The sequence below is a fragment of the Hipposideros armiger genome, unplaced genomic scaffold (assembly GCF_001890085.2).
Source record: "Hipposideros armiger isolate ML-2016 unplaced genomic scaffold, ASM189008v1 scaffold_398, whole genome shotgun sequence".
Lineage (NCBI taxonomy): Eukaryota > Metazoa > Chordata > Mammalia > Chiroptera > Hipposideridae > Hipposideros > Hipposideros armiger.
Genome location: NW_017731748.1, coordinates 187,835 through 211,646, shown reverse-complemented (window position 1 = coordinate 211,646; position 23,812 = coordinate 187,835). Strand labels below are relative to the sequence as shown.

Sequence of the window (23,812 nt, the reverse complement as noted above, 5' to 3'; positions counted from 1 at the left end):
AGTGTCCTCCACAACTAGATTGAAGAACAAAACGACAGCAACTTGTCTGTTCCCCTTCCCCTAATTTCCCAGTACTGTTCCCAACCCCCCAATTACCCAATTAAAAAAAATCTTTAAAAAAAAAAAGAAAGAGGTTGATATGACTATAAAACTTGAAACTGGATCATTTTATAGTTTCTTCCCTCCCTGGCTTTAAGAGTGGCTCTCACTTTGGTCTCTTGACTGACTTTTGCCAGAGAGAAGCCAACCAGCTCAAATTGCAGAGAGCTCCAAGAAGCAGGTTTTCTATGATGGGGTCTTGACCACTAAATTACCTTCACTTTTCTTCTGACAAAATTCAAGTTTATTAAGTTTCAGGATGTTGCCCAAGGACTATGGCTAAATATAAGAGAAAGATTTATGCTTATAAACAGTTATTTTTCCTTCATTGTGTAAGAAACCTCCAGAGAAATAGCACATAACCCTAGAGAACAAGAAAATGAAATTTTAAAATAAAGTTATGAGTTTTCCTAATAATCATTCTCACTTCTATTTTTTTCTAATAATTTCTCTTACTTCTATTATATGTGTGTGCACATATATATGTATATATGTATGTGTATACATATAAATGTGTATAGTATACTTAAAGCATATATACATGTAAATTATAGGTACATATATATAAACTATACACATGCATACTTCATTTTATTGTTCTTCACTTGTGTTTCAATTATATTGTGTTATTTACTAATTAAAAATTTCTGTCAACCCTGCGTCGATCAAGTCTATTGGCTCCATTTTTTCCAATAGCATTTGCTCACTTGTGTTTCTGTGTCACATTTTGGTAATTCTCACAATATTTCATACTTTTATTATTATTTTATTTGTTATGGTCTGTGATCAGTCACCCCTGATGTAGCTACTGTAATTGTTTTGAGCACCACCCCTGCACCCACATAAGACGTCAGACTTAACAAACGCTGTGTGTTCTGACTGTTCCACCTACTGGCCATCCCCTTCTGTCCCTCTCCTTGGGCCTCCCTATTTCCTGAGACACTACAATATTGAGAAGAGGCCGACTAGTAACCCTACCGTGGCCTCTAGGAGTTCAAGCGACAGGAAGAGCCACATGTCTCTCACTTTAAATCAAAAGCGAGAACATGATTAAGCTCAGTGAGGAAGGCATGTCGAAAGTCCAGACAGGCTGAAAGCGAGGTCCTCTATGCCAAACACTTAGCCAAGTTGTGAATGCAAAGCAGAGTTCCTGAAGGAAATTAAAAGTGTTACTCCAGTGAACACACGAATGATAAGAAAGTGAAAGAGCCTACTGTGGATACAGAGAAAGTTTTAACTATCTGGATAGAAGATCAAAGCAGCCCCAGCATTCCCTTAAGACAAAGCCTACTTGAGAGCAAGGCCCGAACTCTCTTCAGTCTATGAAGGCCGAGAGAGGTGAGCAGGCTGCAGAGAAAAGCTTGGAAGCTGACAGGTTGGCTCATGAGGCTTAAGGATAGAAGCCGTCTCCATAACATCAAGTGCAGGGTGAAGCAGCAAGGGCTGATGGATAAGCCTCAGCAAGTTATCTAGAAGGTCTAGCTGAGGTCATTCTCGACGGTGGTTACACTTACACAGCAGATTTTCAGTGTGGATGAAACAGCCTCATATTGGAAGAACATGACAACACATCTGTTTACAGCATGATTGGCTGAATATTTTAAGCTCACTGTTGAGACCTACTGATCAGGAAAAAAAAAAAAAAGAAAGAAAGAAAGAAAAAAAAAGATGCCTTTCAAAATATGGTTTCTCATTAACAATGCACCTGGTCACCAGGAGCTCGGACGGAGGTGGTTTTCAGGCCCGCTAATACAACATCCTTTCTGCTGCCCATGGATCGAGGAGTCAATTCAACTTTCAAGTCTTATTATTTAAGAAATACATTTCGTAAGGCACTAGCTGCCATAGATGGTGATTCCTCTCAGGGATCTGGGCAAAGTCCATTGCAAACCTTCTGGAAAGTATTCATCATTCTAGATGGGATTAAGAACATTCGTGATTCATGGGAAGAGGTCAAAATATCAACATTGACAGGAATTAAGAAGTTGATTCCAACTCTCAGGGGTGACTCTGAGGGGTTCAAGATTTCAGTGGAGGAAGTCACTGTAGATGTGGTGGAAACAGCAAGAGAACTAGAACCAGAAGTGGGATTTGAAGACGGGACTCAAATGCTGCAATCTCAGAGTAAAATCATAATGGAAGAGGAGTTGCTTCTGATGGATGAACAAAGCAGTTTCTTCACATGGAGGCTACTCCTGGTGAAGACACTGTGAAGATTGTTGAAATGACAACAAAGGATTTAGAATATCACGTAAACTCAGCTGATACAGCAGAAGCAGGGTCTGAGAGGATGGCTCTCATTTTGAAGGAAGTTCTACTGTAGGTAAAATGCTATCAAACAGCATCACATGCGACAGAGAAATCGTTTGTAAAAAGGAAGCACCATTGATGTGACAAACTTCACTGTTGTCTTATTTTAAGAAACTGCCACCGCCACCCCAACCTCCAGGAACCAGCCCCCTGATCAGTCAGCAGCCATCAACATGGAGGCAAGACCCTCCACCAGTGAAAGATTAGGACGCACTACAGGCTCAGGCTGTGGTTAGTATATTTTAGCAATAAACTTTTTAAATTAAAGTTTGTACATTTTTTTTAGACATAAGACTATTGCACACTTAACACTACAGTAAAAACATACCTTTTACATGTGCCAGGAGACCAAAAAATTCCCGTGACCCACTTTATTGCAATATTCACTTTACTGCAGTGGTCTGAAACCAAATACACTGTTATCTCCAAGGTATGCCTGTATTTAAAGGAAAAAACACATACAAGATGCCCTCACATTAAAAGCTAGCAAACCCTTTATTGTTTCTTCTGATGTCTTTATTCTATCAGGCAAAAACAAAGCAAGCCAAAACTAAAAAACCCTGTTATGTCATTGTATTTCTCTCCTGAGGATACCTTCAAGGAGTTTCAGAACAAAGTTGTGTGCTTTAAATGATGTGACTTCGTGCAGGAACTCAATTACAATTATTTCACTTCTATTTCAACACCAGAGTCCTCTTCTTTCACTCACATATTATGGGGAAAGTGTGAGTGATTGCATGAGGAAAGGCATCTGTGTACCTTGTGAAGTGTCTCCAAAAAATCCTTAATCTGGAATGGTACAGTGTTTTAATGAAGGGATACAAAAAAGTGATATCACCACTACTCTGTTAAGAATTATGAAAGGAGTATTTAGTTCAATTTTCAAGTGAATATTTTATTGGGGTATAGCTTATAGAAAAAAGTATAGAAATTGCAATTATTGCACCACGTGCTCATTTCTGTGTAAACCCCCCCCCCATCTTTCTAGAAGACTCCTTCATGACCCCTTTGAATCAGCACGCCTCCTAAAGGTATTGTTTCTACCTCCATAGGTTTGGTTTTGACTACTTTTGAACTTTATACAAATAAAAATAAATTCTACTCTTTTGTGCCTCGTTTCTTTCGCTCATGTTTAGGAGATGAATCCATGTTGTTGCATGCAGCCATATTCATTCTTTCTCAGTTGCTGTAGAGTGTTAAATATTCCACAGTTAATTTATCTTCTATGCTGTAAGTGGGTATTTGGGCTATTCCTGATGTGAGGTCTTTACCAAAAAAAAAATGCTGCTGATGACATTAATGCATCTCTTTCGGCACACATGTATGGAACACTCTTGGAATTACCAGGTCATAGGTTTTGCATGCGTTCACCTTTGAAAGATACTTCCAAACAATTTTCCAACATGGTTGTAACAACTTACACTCCCATCAGAGCTGTTTGAGGAATTCTTTTGCTTTACAGCCTTGCCTACACATGGTATTGCCATTTTTTAAAAAATAATTTTAGACATTATATTATTATATTGTATGTACAGTGATTTCAATTTTTATTTCTTTGATGATTAATATTGAAGGTCATCTTTTTCATATGATGGTTAGCCATTTAGATATCCTCTGTTATAAAAGTGTGGTGACTTAACTCTTTTGTCCATATTTTTTCAATTAGGGGGAATGTGTTTTTCTTGATTTTTAAGAGTTCCTTATCTGTTCTGCATGCCCATCTTTTGTCAAAGTACATGTTGCTAATATTTTCTCCCACTCCGTGGCTTCTATTTTCTTTCACTCAATAAGCTTATTTAACACACACACACACACACACACACACACACACACACAATTATTTTATACATAAGAATAAGAGCAAAGAACTTCTCTACGTGGCAACAGATAACCACAGGTAAGAAAGAAAACATCATAAGTTCCTGGGCTATAATAGGAGCACAATAAATACATCTTGAGTTACCATTAAATGATGGCATACATTTTAGTTCTATTCAATGAAATCCTTATCAAAATATTGCCTATTTTGTTCAACATAGTAGTAACAATTTTCTAGTGGGAAAAAAATGATAAAGAAAATTTTTGAAATAGATCAGGCGTTTGTACATTTCCCATTGACCAAAGAAGAGAGAAGCATAGTTTACCATTCTTGAAAATTCTGGAGAACTGTTACCAGGACTTTAAAAATTATCACTCCAGGTAAATAAACCATCTAGTGTTATTTCTCACATCATTTCTAACTACAGAAGATATATTTAAGGAAAGAAACTCAGTAAAAGGGAAAATATTAAATAGTAGAAAAGGAGATGGAGAAACAATTGTATCTCATTGGAGGTGTTTAAGGCTTTGAACAAGAATATTTTATGCCATATGCAATGTTCACAGCCTGTTTAGCAGATATAAAGTGATGAGTGCCCAATTAGCATAAAACTGTTTATAATAGGTGTTTTTTTTTAAAAAAAAACTTTATTTGCAAATTGTCTTGGACAGTGTTTCTGGATTTGTTTTCGAAGAAGTTGCTTGAAACGTCAATAAAAATCTTCGTGGCAGACATGAATGTGAATAAAACGCTATATATCTGAGCAATTTCTCTTGTACGTTGAAAACGCTTCTTGGAGGAATATACATAAATCTATATAAACAAAGCAAGCACTTTAGAAAGTCATTTTTGCTTTGTGAAGGCTTCCTATAGCTCTTAAATATTTCAAGAGTTGCAATCAATTAGGGAATTTACTAACATTTCCTATTGTCAACACTATTGTGCCACAACTATATATTACTTCTCAAGGTGACATAATAAAAAGGACTGTTTAAGAAATGAGACATTCCTTTAAAGCCTAGCTTTTTAACAGTGGAATAAAACAGGTACATCTGCAATAATTTCACTAATATGGTCAACCACTGACATCTATTGACAAAAATAAATAGACAAGGTTCGGTTAACTTATAAAAGCAGGTAGAAACGTTTGACTATAAAAGTTTGAATATTAAAATTTACTTAGAAATCAATGCTAAACCATAGTTTTGGTTAAGTTATGTAAGGATGTGAACATTTTAAATATATATCCCCAAATGCTTAAGTGTTTGAAGTGGCCTAAATAACTGCTTAATTTCTTCCCTTTCATAAGATTACAATTTAAAGAGAAAGCCAACGTTTTTGTTTTCATAAAAAATTTTAAACATCTGGTTTTAGAATAAGTTTCAGGTTTGGGGGACTTTATTTTCTAATTTGCCAAAAGATGAGTTAAGCTCAGCAAATACACAGTATTCTTAACTCTAAAAACAAAAAGTGTCTTAACGTTTTCAAGCAAATCAGTTCATAGTTTCATATCTTTTGTGTACTTTCATGGGCTTTTCACTGTCTTTATTTCATCCTTTTCTCTAACCTCTCACTCTCACTATGTACCAGTTCCTAGTCATAGTCAGATACCTATCCCCATTGTTTCATAACTTCAAGATAACAATGCATTTTAGCAAGCTTCTGGGTGGAACACCCTTCATTTATATATTCAACATCAATTTTTAAAACATGTCTACATGCTATAAACTGTTTTAGGTTCTGTGATTCAAAAGTAAACAATACAGATAAAAATCCCAGTTTACCTGGAGTTTGCCATTCAAGTAGTGAGAGACAGCAAATCAACAGAAAAATGAAATAAATGGTACCGTCTGTCAGGCAGTGGGGAGTGCCTTATGCACCTGCCTGGATCAGATAATACGAGGAAGGGAGACAAAGGTAATTTGGGAGGAGGCAGGCTGCAGTGTGTCAGCCATGCTAAGTGTCGTGGTCAGGTACATCCTCAGGTGACATTTGAGCCAATCAGGTGAGGTAGTAAGTGATGGAGATGGCTTGGGAAGAAATTTCCAGAAAGAAGGACAAGCGAGAGTAAAGAAGCTGAGGAAGAAGGGTGCTTAGAAAGGCGGAAAAGCGATAAGGAGATGACGAAGGTGGCCAGGGTGAAGCGAGCAAAAAGGCGTGTGATGGGAGGCAACGTGAGAGAGGAGGTGAGGGTAAATGCCAGGGGCGTTCAGCCTGCTCTAGGACGTGGCTTTGAGTGAGCCGGAAGCCATGGGAAGGCTTGTGGCGGGAGTGAGAGGGTCTGACTTATTTTTTTAAAAGGAGGCCCTGTGTCCTGGGTGGGAGTAGACTGCAGGGGTCGGGGTGGGACGGCCCTACAGAGACAGCTGCAGCCATCCGGGAGAGCTGGACGCAGCTTGGATCAGTGTGGTGCTGGGTTTATCCTCGAAGTAGATGGAAAGGAATGGCAACTGAATGGAAGAGTGGTCAGCAAGCAAAAAGAGAGAAAACAGAGAAGTCCACAAACAAACTCAACATTAGTCCCTCTCTGCAAGTACCAGACAAAACGAATGAGACAGCCCGAGGTTTTCCTTTCCTTATTTGCACTGAAATAACGTCCTAGATTGGTATAGTAAAAGAACCTGATAGCATTCCAAAGTCAAGGGCATTACATTACGTCTTTCATGTGATTGCCATGGCCATGGTAGTTGCAAATGAAAGATCTGCTGTTATCTTTCCAAGCATATGCCAGACACATACCAGAGCACGCGATTTCAATTTATGGTAATACCGCCTGTGAGGGTTCAGTAAATCTGTTCTCCCAAAGCCCCTTCCTCAAGTCCTAAGACCGTCATTCTTAGAACCCTTCCAGTTACCAGTAAAACTCCAGCTGACAATCCTTTTCAGTGGTAACATCCTTTGGTTGCCGAATTAATCAGAGATCGGTACTATCTCCAGGGTCAGGTCATGAACGGAGCGGAGATGGTCAAGGGCAACATGTTTTCACTCAGAAGAGCTTGTAGTTTGAACCCTTGATTTGTTTCAAAGGCATCCTCTTGGCCATGCTCCCTGGTAGCCACCTTTGCATCAATTATGAGATCCGAACATTAATCAGCCGCTCCACATGACACCCCCTGGGGACACACTCTAATTTCCTCCAACACACCTTGTTTATCTAAAAATGGCCATATCCCCTTGCAAGCTATCCTCTCCATGCACTCTATACAGACTTTCTAAGGAAGTTCTTTTAAAAAATCCCATCCTTCACAACATTTCCCTGAAGTGCTTGGCAAAATAACTTTTATCCAAATACCTACCTCTTTCCTGTTTCTATTGCACTTTTGCTTTTATAACTTTGTCTCCTTAGACATTTATTCCAAGTTCACTCTTTGCTCTTCAGACCACTGTATTCATTTTAACGTCAAGCACTTACTCTCCACGCTAAGTGCAGTTCTCTTGGAAATAAAAAAACCCACCCTTTTAAAAAATAATCCATTATTTTACAGAATAACTCAAAATGAAGATAGTCCTGTTTAGACCTCTGTGTGTGTGTGTGTGTGTGTGTGTGTTCTTAAAAGGAGCTTTAATTTTTTTCTTTTCTTTTCTTGATGCCAACCTTCCATTTTCAATATCCTTTGCTTCTCACTGGATTGTGAATGTGCCCTTTCCTCATGCCTGAAAATCTTTCAACCTTCCCCATTCATCCTGTGAATCAGCAATATGTTATGTTTTTATAGAACCTTTCTTCCAAGGAACAGAGAGTGTTTCATATATATGACCACATTCATCCTTAAAATGTCTCTCACAACACCCATAGCCCTGGCTAAACTACGCCTCGCTTGAAACCTCAATCCATATCTTTAGTTCTTCCTTCCCTGACTGCCTTTCCCATAAACTCTGTGAATCACATTTTCAAAATCCTGCATCTGTAGAAAATAAGCATAATTCTGTCGCTCAAATGACTTTTCTTTCTCACCTAGTTCTCGGGATTCACCATTTTCATTTCACAACTTTACCTCAGTCACCTGGCAGGTGTTTGGCTACTGAGGTCTGGCTGCTTCTCTCTGGCACGTCTCTTCTCCCTCACAAAAGAAGTCAGATGACCTGCCTGGGTGACCTGTGGTACCTGCTATTTCTCAGCCATGTCACTTATTTTTACTCTAAATTACAGTTGCGTCCCTTATCAATATATTGTATTTTCCTACTAATGATTAAAAATAATATTCTAAGTCTTCTTTCACTTGCATGTTCATACTGAATTTACATTTTAAAATGCCGATTCCCTTGGTAGTAATAGCTAGTATTTGTTTATGATTACCATGAAGCAGTCACTTCAATAAATGCTCAAGTGGATTGCTTCATTTAATCTTTACTATCAGCTTAAGGGCTCAATTCTATTTTCCACACATTACAGATAGAAAAAACGAAGGTTTTCAAAAGTTAAATAACTTGCCCAAGGATGTGCATAGTAAGTAGTTGAACATGGACTTGGAATGAAGTAACCAAAATATATCACTATCACTCTACATTGTCTATACACAATTGTTTTCAATTGAAAGTTAAAAAGACAACAGCAATATTACTTTTCCTCAGAGTTCACCAATTATCTATAAAACACTGTATTTGGGGGCTTAGTTCTGGGATCAAACTGGTTCAGAAAATCAGTCTAACATCTATTTACTAAGACAAGAATACTTGTACCCAACGTCAAAGTTTTGTGGGGGTTTTTTCAGACTTAAGCCATTATCTTTAATCAGACTTAAAATAATTACTTCTAATATACATTTTAAAATGAAATAAAACCATTAGAGGAAAACTTAAGAGGAAAGAGACACTCTACCAAGGATACGTTTCCAATTGCTATGTGCTGAGCTATCCAGTCTGCCATTTTGTTTTGTTTTTCTTAATGAAATGGCCTACTTATATTAGTTAAAGCTTGTCTGTTATAACTGACCTACTTCATGACATGGCATCAGCTTTTCTGTTTGACTTCTTAATTCTGAGGACGTAATCAGCATTTCTCAGTGAACTGGTTTATTCTCATGAAGCTCATTTCTTATCAGTTGCTTTGTATAGTACCTTCAGGATATGAGAGCCGGGTTTCATATGCAAACACTGAGGCAGAAGGAAAAATGGATAATCTAACTTTAAAGATCGCTGGGGTAAAGCTAACGATTATGGTAAGCATTTTATATATGTATCATATTTCAAATACTACCTACATAAGATATATTTAGCAAAGTAAGATACCAAGTGAACTACCAAATAAAGGAATGTGAATATATTTTTCCCGTATAACGTGACACTTAAATAATATTACTTAATTTGAGGGTATGTGAAAGACAAAAGAGTTAATTATTCGAACTAGAACCCCAAAATGTCAAGAGTAAAAATATGACACATAATCTATTTAGCAGTTTGATATAATGTCAGTGTTACAGCACTGAGGGTAAACCTTATTTCATAAACTAATCATTAGTGCCTCTAAACCCTTGAATAGGATGGACATTAAAGATCATCTCACTGCAACAGCTGATAATTTAATTGATACAAGAGAGATTCAAATGATCTTAGCAGATGAAGGGGTTGCCTCTTTCTCTTTCACCACTTCAGTATATCTCTCCGATTTTAGGCTCATTCCTTTAAAAAAAAATACTCTAGTGTAACAATTTCCCTTCAAGTCTATTTGACTTGATACAGATGGCATTTGTGTATTAAAAAAAATCATTTCCTAATTAGCTGAAAATATAAAAATTGTAGCTTTTAAGCATTTTTAATATCCTGCAGATAAGATTTGAACCATTAACAATAAAGGCTATAAGCCATGCAGATGTAAAATAGAAGATAAAGTTTCTATGCAAACATGTATACCATATGAAAGCCATGCAAATGCTGCTTTCAGAAGAAGGAATAAGGGCTTGTGTTATTTCTCAAATTAAAACCTTTCCTCAGAGTGCAATTGCAAAGTAAAGATTTACATAACTTTCCCTGAAAAAATAATTTACATATCACAAGGTAAGTGACTTCACAATGTGAAGATTTCAGGACACTGACACGGATAGGTACCAGGTCATTAAAAAAAGAGATTCAGATAGTCCAGGTTATCATTGAACTTGATTTATTCTACACTTGGTAGAAACACCACCCTAATCCTTCAGATTAAAACTAACTAAAATCTAAAAATCCTGAGTATGGAATGGATTCAATGGTGGTTTCATATTAAACTTGACTTCAAAAATAATGCAGTTATATGAAGATTGTGTAGAAAGAATACATATATACATGTTAGGGAATATGTCAACATAGAAAAGTTAGCACTTGAAAAAAAATTCATCTAAACGAAGCACAGATTATCTCATCCATCCTGTCAACAAGGGAGGAATCAAGACAGCAAGAAGGTAAGCTATTTCTCCTGCCTTTCATTCACTAGTATAAAGGGATTAAAAGTTTGTTATATAAATGATCTTGCTAAAGATTAAAATGATGACACTGAAACATAAAAAATGCCAAATATTAGAGGCTATTCATTAAATTCAGAAGGTTTAAAATCGTAAAATGAAAAACTTTTTAGTAGGTATTCATTTGGTCACATTTGCACAAAATAATATATTGGCACATATTGTCAGTGAACTGATACTCTGCCACGTAGACTTTGATTCAAATTTGTAAGAAGAGTGCGATGAACAAAGAATAGCAGACTCCCCAGGGAGGCAAAAAAAAGGTACAAGACATAGGATCACAGACCCACAGAATTTTAGAGCTAGAAGGAACGTAAAAACTATCTCATCCTTTCCCTCTATCTTGTTACAAAAACAATTAGAACAAGTAATAACAAGACCTTACTCAAAGGCAGTCAGAAGATGGCTGATTACCATATTCTAAAATAATGAATTGCATAAAGAAAGAAAACGTACGATGTTATATAAAGCACACAAAAGCATATTCAATATAAAATTACTTTCTATTTCAGTATTTATATATAGTTTAAATAACTTAGGCAGAGCTTGAAAAAATAAAAGTGCTACTTTTACAATGTTTAAAGTTTTAAAGATAAATGTAAGCTAGTATTTTCACTATTATTCAACTTTCATTTTATTGGGTTGTCGGAAAACTCATGACACATTTTTGCAACAAAAAACATAGAAAAAATACATCATGACTTTTCCGACAACCCAATAAAAATAATTTTGAAAACTGCATCTTTATATCACCCTAAATAAAATTATAACTCCTACAAATTATTACATTCTTTCAAAGTAATTTACACATTTTTAATTTGCAATTTAGTAAGATACCTGTAGTCAATCTGCCCATCCCAAACTCAAGAAGTGGTGTCACCATATTCATACATTTTCTAGAATATGTATCATACTCGTCTATAAGTGCACACAATTACATATTACTATAATAGTTTGTACCATGTGCTAAAATTCTATCAATAAATATTAGTATCTCCACCATATATCAGCCTTTAAAAGGGGTCAACGCCCTGTTCTTTCTAAACACTGTCAAAATACTGCATTACCTAAACAACAGTCATTAAACTTAAAAATGTCAAGTATGCCTTTAGGTTGGTTAAGGGGACACTACCATTTTCCGTTTGATTTGAAAATAAATTGAGCAACCGCAGCATCCTTGAAGTATCACTATGAATGACTTCTGCTAATTACCTCTGAGCCAAGCCAACTGAGCTCTCTGTGGGGCAGGAGTATGGCAGACACCTCTGTGGTGAGATCTGAGGGACTTCACAGCATCTCGCCATCAGCCTGCCTCTAACTTCCCCTGTCCTTGGGTTGGACTGTGACCCTCCCAGAACAGCCAAATTGGTGAGAACGCCTGTGCTGGTTTCAATGGTCTGTTTTGGCCCTTTGGCAACACTGTCTTCTCCCAGGACTGGTCTTCTAGCAGAAATAATGGGAGAAAGGTATTTCTAAGGGAAGAGCCACTCTTGTGCCCATCTACTGACTTCCCAATTTTGGCTGATTTAGTTCTGTCTTTATTGATGGGGTTTATCATTCAGAAGACATTCTAGTGCCTAAATTGATATTGATTCATCATCATACTCATCACTGCTCAAGCTCAGGAAAAAAAAATTATCTATTGAAAAAATAAAAAATTTTTTGTTCCATCATTCTTTGAAAAAGGATTTTGGAAATCCTCCATTTAAGAACTAAGATAGGCCCTTAATAATTCCCAGTCATCATCACCATAAAGACCTGTAAGTCATTTCCACCTAGAGGTCAGTGGGAACAGAAACAATGTTTTAACATAGTCACGTGTGCAGAGGAGGACAGGGTTCAAACTGCCTTACGGGTGCAACCAGCCTTTTCATATGAGAACCCATTTCCAACATGTGTATCAGTGGAGCTCCCAAATGTCTGTTTTCTAGGAAAATGAACCTCAATGTCATATACGAAACATCCATTTTGTACCTTTTACTGACTCCTGTAGGTTATTTAAAAATAAGAACACAGACACGCAGATAGGATGTGGTATTTGGAAAGGATTTCACACGAAGCTGTGCTAAGGCTGACTCTGCACGCAATTTGCCAAAATGAGATAAACACCTGCATAGTCAACACACTTGCCTCCATCGTTTATTTTCGTTTGTAAAGAATGCATTCATTAAAATGAGGCAGGGTGCTTAAGATAAGTGTGAGCTTTGGGGAGCTGAGCAGGAGGGAGTCAACTTGCGATGTAGGCAATCATACGTTATGAGAACTCGGGCTCATTATGTGATTTGTTACAAGGGGGTCATTCAGTACTTCATGGGGCACCTGAGTAGATAAAGTTAATTATTAAACGTAAAATTTCTGTTACCATGCCTGACACACAGTAGACATTTAATAATGGGTGGTTCCCTTCCCATCTCAGTTCCAACTAGAGCTCAACAGAATAGCATTTTTAGCTTCTCATTACACTGTATGTGCTTTATGACAAAGCTCACAGAGTTCTGATGCCTGGATCCGTCACTGAATTATTCTGCTGAAGCTACTTTAGACTAAGGTGGAAGTTGAGGCTAGCTTAGCGGTTCTGAAGACAGCATGTGGAATATAATACACAGGGCGGGCTCTGCAGGGGCTCAGGGTGATGGCAGCATCTGGGAGACAACTGCTAGAGTCCTAATCCCAGCTGTGCAATCCTGGTAAGATGACACAACTGCACATGCCTCAGTTTCCTCATGGAAAAACTGGTGATAAAGAGGGCTGCAGGGGGGATGTTCAACTGAGATATTCCTGTGGTTTCTGGGGTGATGGAAGAATTCGATTATAGGGGAGATACGGAGGACAAACACAATGAAGAATATTCCAGAAATTAGAAGCAAAGGGCACAACAACAGAGATGAAGCAGAGTAAATATACCAGACAACATGGTTTATGTGCTTTAATTAAAATGTATGCACACAAAATAGCAATGAGTATTTTGCAAGAATTTTGCACACAGAGTATTTCGTATTACAATGTTTGCATGGGAGGCTGAGAAGCACAGGGCAGCATATAGGAGAAACTACATAAATGCTAATTCTCAGACCATAAAACAACATAAAGGACAGTGAGTGTGTATATGAGAGTGTGTTATAATAAGCCCTTCAGGCTTTTCTGGTAAGAAACATTTGCAATCTAAAACAGGGTTATAAACAGTGGACTAAAAACCTCGTCAGAACATGGTACTTTTATTTACTATATTGTGAATTTAATTTCCTACTTCTACATTAGTAGTTTCAGAAAAAGAATGAGAATAGGAAATTGCATAAGAAGAAACAAAGCAAATTTAAAATTAGCTAATTGGCTCAAAATATTGAAAAATTCTTTTTCAGCTAGCTGATTTTTAAAATTTTTTATTAAATTTATTGGGGTGACATTGGTTAGTAAAATTATATAGGTTTCAAGTGTGCATTTCCATAATACATCATCTATATGTCACATTGTGTGCTCACCACCCAGAGTCAGTTCTCCTTCCATCACCATATATTTGACCCTGTTTACCCTCATCTACCACCCACCCTCAACCTGACTGATTTTAAATAAATCATTTGTATACTTTTAAATTTGGCTAGTAAAAAAATCATAAAGGTTAATTATACTGCTTAAGGACTTAAAAATTTTTCATCTCCATATCATTTATAAAGCCTGCAATTAGCATATTTTCAAAGAACAGACTGTATAACAGATAATATTATCATGAATCTCTGCCTTTAATTCATTTAATTAAATATTTATTTTAAAATTGAAGCTTTATATAATGATAAAAAAATCCTAATATTTAAATGCTAAACTAGGGCTTCACATGATTATAAATTAAGTGTATTAGATAAAATCTAGTCAATATTCGTAACAAAATTATTTTATTCTGTTCAATTTAGGTTTCTATTAACCCCATTTTTCTACAAGCACTTATTTAGGAGAGAGAACAATATACCTTAATTTTCTAAAAGAAATAAACTCTTCAAAACTGTCCATCAACAAATGAAACCACCAATTTAATTACTTTTCCCATTCTCAAGAATATAAAATGATCTAATTTATAATAAATGTGGTTATGACAAGTGCCTAATAAATTTATAATGATTTGACATTAGGGCTGAAATTTCAGTGGAACTAGAGGACAGTTTTATGACTAAAGTCTTTTCTAATCCCCAGGCATATTGATAAAACCCCACTCTAATAAAAAAATCATCCTTGACCCTTACTGTTTCCTAATTATAACTTTAGGCACTAATACTAAAAATATAAATAAATAAGAAACTTACTGACACTTCATAAAATGGAGCAAATTCTTCTTGATTTCATTTTTAGTCATTGTTACTGTCTTTTATGAATTGTTTGCATATTCATGAATATAAACAAGATCATAAAAGACTGTACTATATATCTGTACCATTAGAATAAATTGATCAATTTTCTCATTAACTTTACCTACATACGCTGATATAATAGCAAGAAGAGCTTGATCTGAGGATGATAATATGATTTTTGATATACCTTTTTCATTTTCAATACTTAAACAAATCCTTCATTTTGCGTAGCACATTATCTTATCTCCGAATGGAAAAGTTGACTCTAAAAATAACCAAAACAAAAACCCACACCCACAAACCCTTTCCCCACACATGCAGATTACAGCAAGTACATCTTTTGCAATGTCTCATTTTTAAAAAGGAATTGAATGCAGGTTTGTCTTATTGTGTCCTTGTAACCACACAATATGTTCCTGGGAAATTAAAAGTGGAACAGCTAATCCAATATCCGGCCCCTTGCAGGGGACTACAGCTGATGCTCCCAAGGAAGCTAAGAATCACACAGATATTCTCCTCAGGTTCCTATGTAGTTGACTTAACGTGGAAGCTCTATTTGCCCCCCTTAGAACCTGAGACCATTCATGTGAAACATGATATTCAAATACCCAAGGTTAATCATAAATTTTGTATCAGCTGAAGAAAATCCTGTCATGGCAAGACAGTAATCAAACTAGTCACCCCAAACCTCAGAATCTCTTTACTTACCCCCCCCCCAGACTACTATCCCCTTCAAAGTCCACACAAGGATCTCTTAAGAAGAAATTTGTCAATTTGCAGTTCTGGTCAATGGTACATATGCTTTCAAGTTTTTGCCCCAAATATTTTCCCATTCTGGGATTTGAATCATAATGATTTGATCTTTATCTATGTACTCAATAAATACTATTCTCAAACAAGCTTGTGATTAAAACCTTTGTTTGCAGTGATTCACTTTGCTCCTGCATTCATCCTCCCTCCATTTTGCAGCTCCTCAATCAAGTGTTCCCAGGTTTCCGAAGGTCTCCCAGCAATGCCATAGCCCCCCCCATCTGGGTCCCCACACTAGAGCGCACCACTCAAACACCCCAACACACTCTCTCCAAATTTCACTACCCTGTCCCACGTGTTCACTCCTCTAGCCCTATTCTCTCTCCATCCCTTCAGAGTATAAAAAATGATGGGCTAGTTCATCTAATAAATTGTCATAAACTAAGTTATTAATAAATAATTGCATTTAATTTTCTTTATCAAATTAAGTATTGCCTAAATGCACTGTGACATTCTAGATTGTATCCGAGAACAGCAAAAGGCTAGCACTAGGAAACCAGGTGAACTATGAAGGAATTGTGGAGTTTAGCCAACAGTAATAGACACATGTTAGTTCCTTAGTTTTGATAAGCATATCATGACCATGTAATATGCTGAGGCAGGGGGGCAGAATGGATGAGGACTCTGTTTGAACTATGGGTTATCTTTCCAACTTCTCCATCAAACTATAATCCAAAACAAATAGTTTATTTTAAAAAGCAAATATTGCATTTTACAACGAGACTTCAATGTACTAACACAAACAATGGAGAAGATGGGAATCTCACATAGAATGATGGTGCTGCAAGACAGAGAAGTTTGAGATGAAGAAGCTTCAGGCACTCCTCACATTACCTTGTGGAGGCAGCTGCCTCTTTCTGGCTTTGCATAAAGGTTGGCTGTGGAGGAAATGGAGTTCATTTGCATGGCATCTGGTCAGGCAAGGACATACTCTCATATTTACTTTTCAGAAAGGTGAATCCTGTCACCTTACGGAGGGCGGCCTTTAGGAAGACAAGACAGGGCACCAGGTGAACAGTTAAGGGGCCGTTTCAGAACTGTCAGGCCAAAGCTGAACTAGACCAGTGGACGCCGAGAGAAAGTGGAGTGAGTGAGTCGAGAGGTATTAAACTATACTGGATGTGGTGAGAGAGGGAAGAGTCAAAAATGACTCCCAGGTTTTTCGCTCAGGTCACTAAATGGATAACAGAGAAGTTGAAAAAGAAATTACAGAAGAAGGAGCCATTTAGATGAAGGCAAAGATGATACCAAGCACGGATGCTTGTGCGTTCGTGGAAATTCTGAGTAGAGATGGAAGGATAAGAAGAGACAGGTCTGGCCTGCAGACGACAGTTTGCCGTAGGGTGGTAAAGATAAATTTACTGAAGATTATCCAAACCGTTATTGAGATGATGCAAATAAAACATATATTTAGAAAAGAAAACAGTTACGGCCCAAGCCATAAAAATGCACAACCAAGAGATTATTAACCAAGTTGTTTGTTAGACAGATTAATAGCCTTATGCTAAGGAATTCATGCCAAAAAAGTAGCTTGCAGGGAAAAAACTGACTGTTAAAAACTAATTTTGTCTCATGTAAATGTTTACATTATGTTTTATTATGCATGCCTAAGAAATACAATTGATAAAGAAAAGCAAATATATAGCTGAGTACACACAGAAACGACACAAATGTGAGAGGTAGTAACTGTTTCCACAGGCACACGTATATTTCTCCACAGTTATAATGCCAGGAAATCAGCATAAAAAGCCTTCTTAAATATTAAAATGTCAATGAGTCTTCTAACCAACGATATATAGTTACATTTTTGTTAAAATGAAGTTGGTAAAGCCTTAAGATGATGACAGATTCTACAGAATAATTCTACAATTATTCTACTTAACTAATTTTCCCACCAGGAAAGTTTTCACTTCAGTTTGATTATTGATCTACATTTGGTATAATGTTCCCCTTGTTTAGGTTTCTCTCGGAAAAAGATCTATTTCACAGAAGGATAAGGCATTAGTACTTGTATTAACAGAGATTTCATGTTGCCCTGGTTGCAAAATTGAACTAAAAGTCAAAAACATGATTTGCAGTTCCCTTTGGCATAGTATTTTTCTTCAATGTGAATTTCACATTGGGAAAGTAGAAATAATGATTATGTTGCACTTGGAAATGTGCACATAAAAGAAACGAAAAGTATTCTCAGAGAGATATAGATACATGATAGATAGACAGACAGACAGACAGACAGATAGATAGATAGATAGGCAGGCAGATGGTAGACAGATAGAGATAGATATTTCACATTAAAAATCTCCACCCAGGGGTGACCAGTTCATCACTTGGTGAGAGCGTGGTATTGATAACACCAACATTGCTGGTTCAATCCACGCATGGGCCACTGTGAGATGTGCCCTCCTTAAAAGACTCAACTATGCCATTGTAGCATGAAAGCAATGTGTAAAAAAAAAAACCTCCACCAACAAAAGAAAATCATACTGGCTTTATCCATATTTATTAAACACCACTTATCTCTTCTAATGTAAATGTTGAAAAGTAAGTTGTATTGAATGCCACCAAAAGCAAGTAAGGCCACAAGTCTATACCACACCAACAAATGTCTTAGTCACAAGGCAATCATTCAGCAGCTGAATTGAAATAATAGGAAACTGGTGTTTCTAAGAGTAGACTTCATCAGATATGAAAAACTATTTCCCTCAAGAATGAGGAGACAAGTTACAAACTGGGAGAAAACATTTGCAAAAGACACATCTGATAAAGGACTGCTATGCAAAATACACAAAGAACTCTTGAAAAGCAATAATAAGAAACCAAACCACCTGATGAATAAATGGGACAAAGACCTTAACAGACACCTCACCAAAGAAGATGTGTAGATGGCCAATGAGCACGTGAAAAGAATGCTCCATATCACATGACATCAAGAAAATGCAAATTAAAAGGAGATACCAATACAGACTTCTTATATAATGGCCAAATCCAGCACACTGACTCCACCAAACGCTGGTGAGAATGTGGAGCAACAGGAACTCCCACTCATTGCTGTGGGGAATGCAAAATGGTGCAGCCACTGGGGAAGAGAGTTGGGTGGCTCTTACAACACTGAGCATACTCTAACCATACAATCCAGCAATTTGGCTCCAATGTGGATTTACCAAAAAAAGGCTAAAGACTTATGTCCACATAAAAACCTGCACATGGGCGTTTCTATCAGCTTGCTTCTGAATTGCCAAAAGTTGGAAGCAACTGCCGTGTCCTCCAGGAGGTGAATGGATAAACAGTGGCACAACCAAACAACAGAATATTAGTCAGCACTAAAAAGATATGAGCTATCAAGCCATGAAATGACATGGCTGGATAATATGTCAAATATCACTTTCTCTTATTTTATTCATTCATTGACAGACACAGGTCGTTTCCAATTCTTGGTTATTGTAAATAATGTTGTAATGAGCATGGGAGAGCAAAAAGATATCACTCTGAGATCAAGATTTCATGCCCTTTGGATAGATAACCAGATCACATGATAGTTCAATTTTTAATTTTTTGAGGAAACTCCATACTGTTTTCCACAGTGGCTGCACCGATTTACATCTCCACAAACAGTGTACAAGGGTTCCTTTTCTTCACATCTTCATGAACACCTGTTATCATTTTTTTTTCACAGCAACCATCCTAAAAAGTGTGAGGTAATAGCTCACTGTGGATTTGATTTGCATTTCCCTGATGATTTGTGAGTTTAAGCACCTTTTCATGTATCTGTTGGCCATTTATATTTCTTCTTTTGAGAAATGTCTATTCAGATCACTTAACCATATTTTTAATCATATTACTTCTTTTTGCTATTGAGTGTTATGAGTTCTTTACATATTTTGGATATTAATCCCTTATAAGGTAAATAAATTTTCAAGAATATTCTCCCATTCTGTAAGTTGCTTTTTAATTCTGTTATTTTCCTTGATTTGCAGAAGCTTTTTAGTTTGATGAAATCCCATTTGTGTATTTTCATTTTGTTGCCTCTGCTTTTGGTGTCAAAAAAAAAAATTCATTGCCAAGATCAATGTCAACAAGCTTTTCTCTGTTTTCTTCTAATTTTGCAGTTTACAGTTTCAGGTTTTATGTTTAATTCTTTAATCCATTTTGAGTTGACTTTTGCATATGGTGTGAGGTAATGGTCCAATTTCATTCTTCTGCATGCGAATACACACTATTCAGAAAATTAGACATGCTTAAATACCTAATAAATGGCATAAATGAGAGTAACTATTAATAATGAAAAAGTATTTAATACATACCTGACATCATTAAATTTGTAGGTTAATTATTAAATTCCATGAAATAATTCAATTGATGAGTTGAAAATATTGTAAGGGTAGAAAGAAAAATTAAAATAGTAATTTAAAACATTTGCTATTTTAGAGAATTATTAAAATTACATACAAAACTGTCTCTATTTTTTGTATAAAAATAACAGATTGAAATACGCTTATCTCCCATCCCTCAAGAGACCATTCTGAAATAATATTAAAGGAATAAATACTATATATATATACACAATAACAAAGGTATTTGGAGAAGGATATTGAGTAAAAAGTAATTTTATTTTAATTTGAAAAACTAATCACCCCAAATTTTTTAAAACAGAAAAACTTATATGATGCAAGAAAAGTATCATGCAGCAGGGTAGTTGAAGCAGAATCTTAGATGAAAGGCTCACAATGGGGAAAAAAGACCAAAAATGGAAGTAAATCTCAAGATGTTCATAATCTAATTGATAAACTGATGGTCCAGAAAAAGAAGACAGAATTGAAAAGGAGATATTATTGAAAAAATAGTGAAAGAAAACTTCCCAGATCTGAAGAACGTAAAACTCTTATTAAAAGGATCAATCCGATGTGTCCAGTTCCATGAATGACATAAGAAGCACGCTAAGGAACAGAGCAAACTATTTCATAACTGCAGCAATAAAAATATTAAAAATGAGAATTATATGGATCGGTCATCAGCAATATTGGACAATGGAGCAATATTACCAAAATTATAGGGAAAAATGGTTCTCAGCTTTAAAAAAAAAACAAAAAAAAACCTAGATCTAAACTTTCATCTTATGTAAAAACGAACTCTAAATGAAACGTACGTTTCAATGTAAAATGTAAGATTCTAAATTTTTAAAAATATAACAAGAGGAAATTTTTGAGATCTAGGTCTTGGGGAAGTATTCTTAAAAATCATACCAAAAACATACCCATAAAAGAAAACAACCACAACATTACATTGGACTTCACCCAAATTAAAAACTTTCGCTCTGTGAAAACCCTGGTAAGAGAATGAAACATTATTAAGACATAATATTTGTAAGCCACACATATAACAAAGGACTTCTATCTGCTATGTATAGAGAATTCAAAAAACTCAACACTTTAAAAAAAAATAACTAGTGGACCAATTAGAAAATAATGAGCAAAATACATGAAGAGATACGTTTCCAGAGGAAATAGACAGATGGCAAATGAACACATGAAAAGATGCTAAACATCACTAGCCATTAGGGAATTAAAATTAAGACCATGATGACTTATCATTATATACCTATTAGAACAGACAAAGCAAAAAAAGAAAAAAGAGAAATAAATAAATAAAAAAGAACAGCTAAAAGCTGGTTAGAATGTAGAAATACTGAATCTCTCATAATGTTGCAAGTGAGAATGTAAAATGGTAGTCTCTGTGGAAATACCTGGCAGTTTCTTAAATATATATGTGTGTAAATGTACATACACACATATATGTATGTATGTACACACATATACATATATACATGCATTTACCATATGATCCAGCAAATGCAATTCTCAGCATTTATTCTAGGTAAAACTTACATCCACACAAAAATCTACAAGCACTTGTTCATAAAAGCTCTCTTTATAATAGACCAAACAACCAAACATCCCTCAGTAGATGCAGTTAAATATGGAGTGGTACAGCCATACAATAGGATAATACTCAGCGATTAAAAAGCAATGGACTATTCACAGATACGACTAGGATGGAGCTTCAGGACTTGATGCTGAGCGAAAAGAGCCAATCTCAAAAGGTCCCACACTATGATTTTATTTATATAATATTATTAAAATGACAAATGAAGAGATGAAAACAGATTAGTGGTTTTCAGGGGTTAGAAATACTGTAGAGGAGGTGATGAAGGGGAGCATGAGGATGATCACTGAGGTGATGGAATAGTTCTGTATTTTGATCACAAGAATCTGCACATGTGATAAAACGACAGAACTCAACACACATGTACCGATGCCAATTTGCAGCTTTGGTATTTTGATGCAATCACGTAAGATGCAACCACCAAGGAAGACTGAGCAAAGTGTGTATCGGACCTCTCTATCTTGTTTTCAAATTTTCCTGTGAATTTATAATCATGTCAAAAGAAAATCTTTAAAAAGTAAAATAAAACACACTGTATGACTTAAACTATAACCCAAAATCATATCAGTCATCCTGTGGGGAAAGTGAACTGCTTTACTATATGACTCCCTAAACATACTGTGCTTGTACATTATAAAGAGATGTACTTCTGTAGCCATTGCATTGTCTCTGGGTCTGCATGTCCTGTGCTTATCTAGGCTATATTTTTACAAAGTAATTTACTAATAAACCCCCAGTAATAAAGTAGGTGAAATCGTACTGCTAAGTTAGCACAAAATTATGTGTAATATATCCACGCCCACACCACCCCTTTCTCCTCAGTTCCTCTTCTTTCTCCCACCAAGGCTAGGTTGACACTAGGGTAACGCTTCTTTTAAAAAAAATTAATCTGTTTTCCACTGATGTCATTACAGGGCTTGAAAGCCTGCCTAATGAGTTTGCACAAATCCTTTTTTAACACATTGAGGACGGGGCATTTAAATGTATGGACGCAAATCTGCGTCACCGATTCACAATGTGTTAAGTTGGATTTCATGTACTCTTCCAATTCAATGCTTATTACCATATCTGGACCTACAAATAACAGTATTAAGACATGATCCTGGACAAACCTCTTTATTATAGTATTCTCACAGATATAAACAGTTTTCTATAAGAAAATTCATAATGCCTGATACTTTTGTTCTTTCAAACTTATGACAAATACCTTCACATCAAATAAGGTACATAATTTCAAATTTGAAACTACATGCAAGCAAAGAACATAGGTTTTGGAATCCGTGGAACCCACGTTTCAGTTTCGCTTCATTACTTTAAGTGACTGTTAGGCAGAAGGAACTGACATTTTTAGCTCGTTTCCTCACGTATATAATGAGAAACTCAGAATTTGTATACGAATGAAATTAAACACTATGTAAAGCTATGTACAGTGTTTGGCATAAAATACCAGCTTCGTAATGACAATCACTGCCATTGATTATTTTATTTATCAGCTTCCTCATTATTGTTGTTTGTCAACACTTTCAGTATTCCCTCAGTTCTACACATTGCTTGCCATCCTCAATCATCTCAGTTTCTTTCTTTTACACATATTCGCTGGGCATGCTTAGAGTGTAAGGGATGGTGCCCTGTGCTGTGAGAGGTATGCGCCTCTGTCTGCCTCAGACAAGAAGATGACTCCAGATAGAGTGCTGCAGTAGGGATGGCTGAGGGGGCGGCAGATGAGGGTAAAGGGGTCAAATATATGGTGACGGAAGGAGAACTGACACTGGGTGGTGAGCACACTGTGACATATAGCTGATGTCTGACAGAATTGTACACCTGACACCTATGTAACTTTACTAACTATTGTCACCCCAATAAACTTTATTAAAAAAAAAAGCTGTTGAGTAGCACCACAGTGCTACCAACTGAAGGGGACTGACAGGGGTTCTTTGGACCACACCGAGGCTTCTAAAAAAGAGGCAACTTTTAAGCTATGCTTTGGAGGTATTTAGAAGACAGAAAATGGATAGAGAATTCCAAGTAGAAAAAATTCCATGCACTAGAGTGCTTAGGAG

General features: G+C 36.2%; 1 protein-coding gene and 1 pseudogene across 1 annotated transcript in view; both read left to right on the top strand.

The window, feature by feature from the left end:
• Nucleotides 1-2,616, top strand: part of LOC109393945 (tigger transposable element-derived protein 1-like) — a 21,812-nt pseudogene extending 19,196 nt beyond the window's left edge.
• Nucleotides 2,617-6,348: 3,732 nt separating this feature from the next.
• Nucleotides 6,349-23,812, top strand: part of RGS21 (regulator of G protein signaling 21) — a 44,464-nt gene continuing 27,000 nt past the window's right edge. The window contains exons 1-2 of the mRNA XM_019663695.1: nucleotides 6,349-6,414; nucleotides 9,271-9,387. Of these exons, the coding sequence (XP_019519240.1) occupies nucleotides 6,349-6,414; nucleotides 9,271-9,387 (183 nt within the window). The remainder of the gene's footprint in view (nucleotides 6,415-9,270; nucleotides 9,388-23,812) is intronic.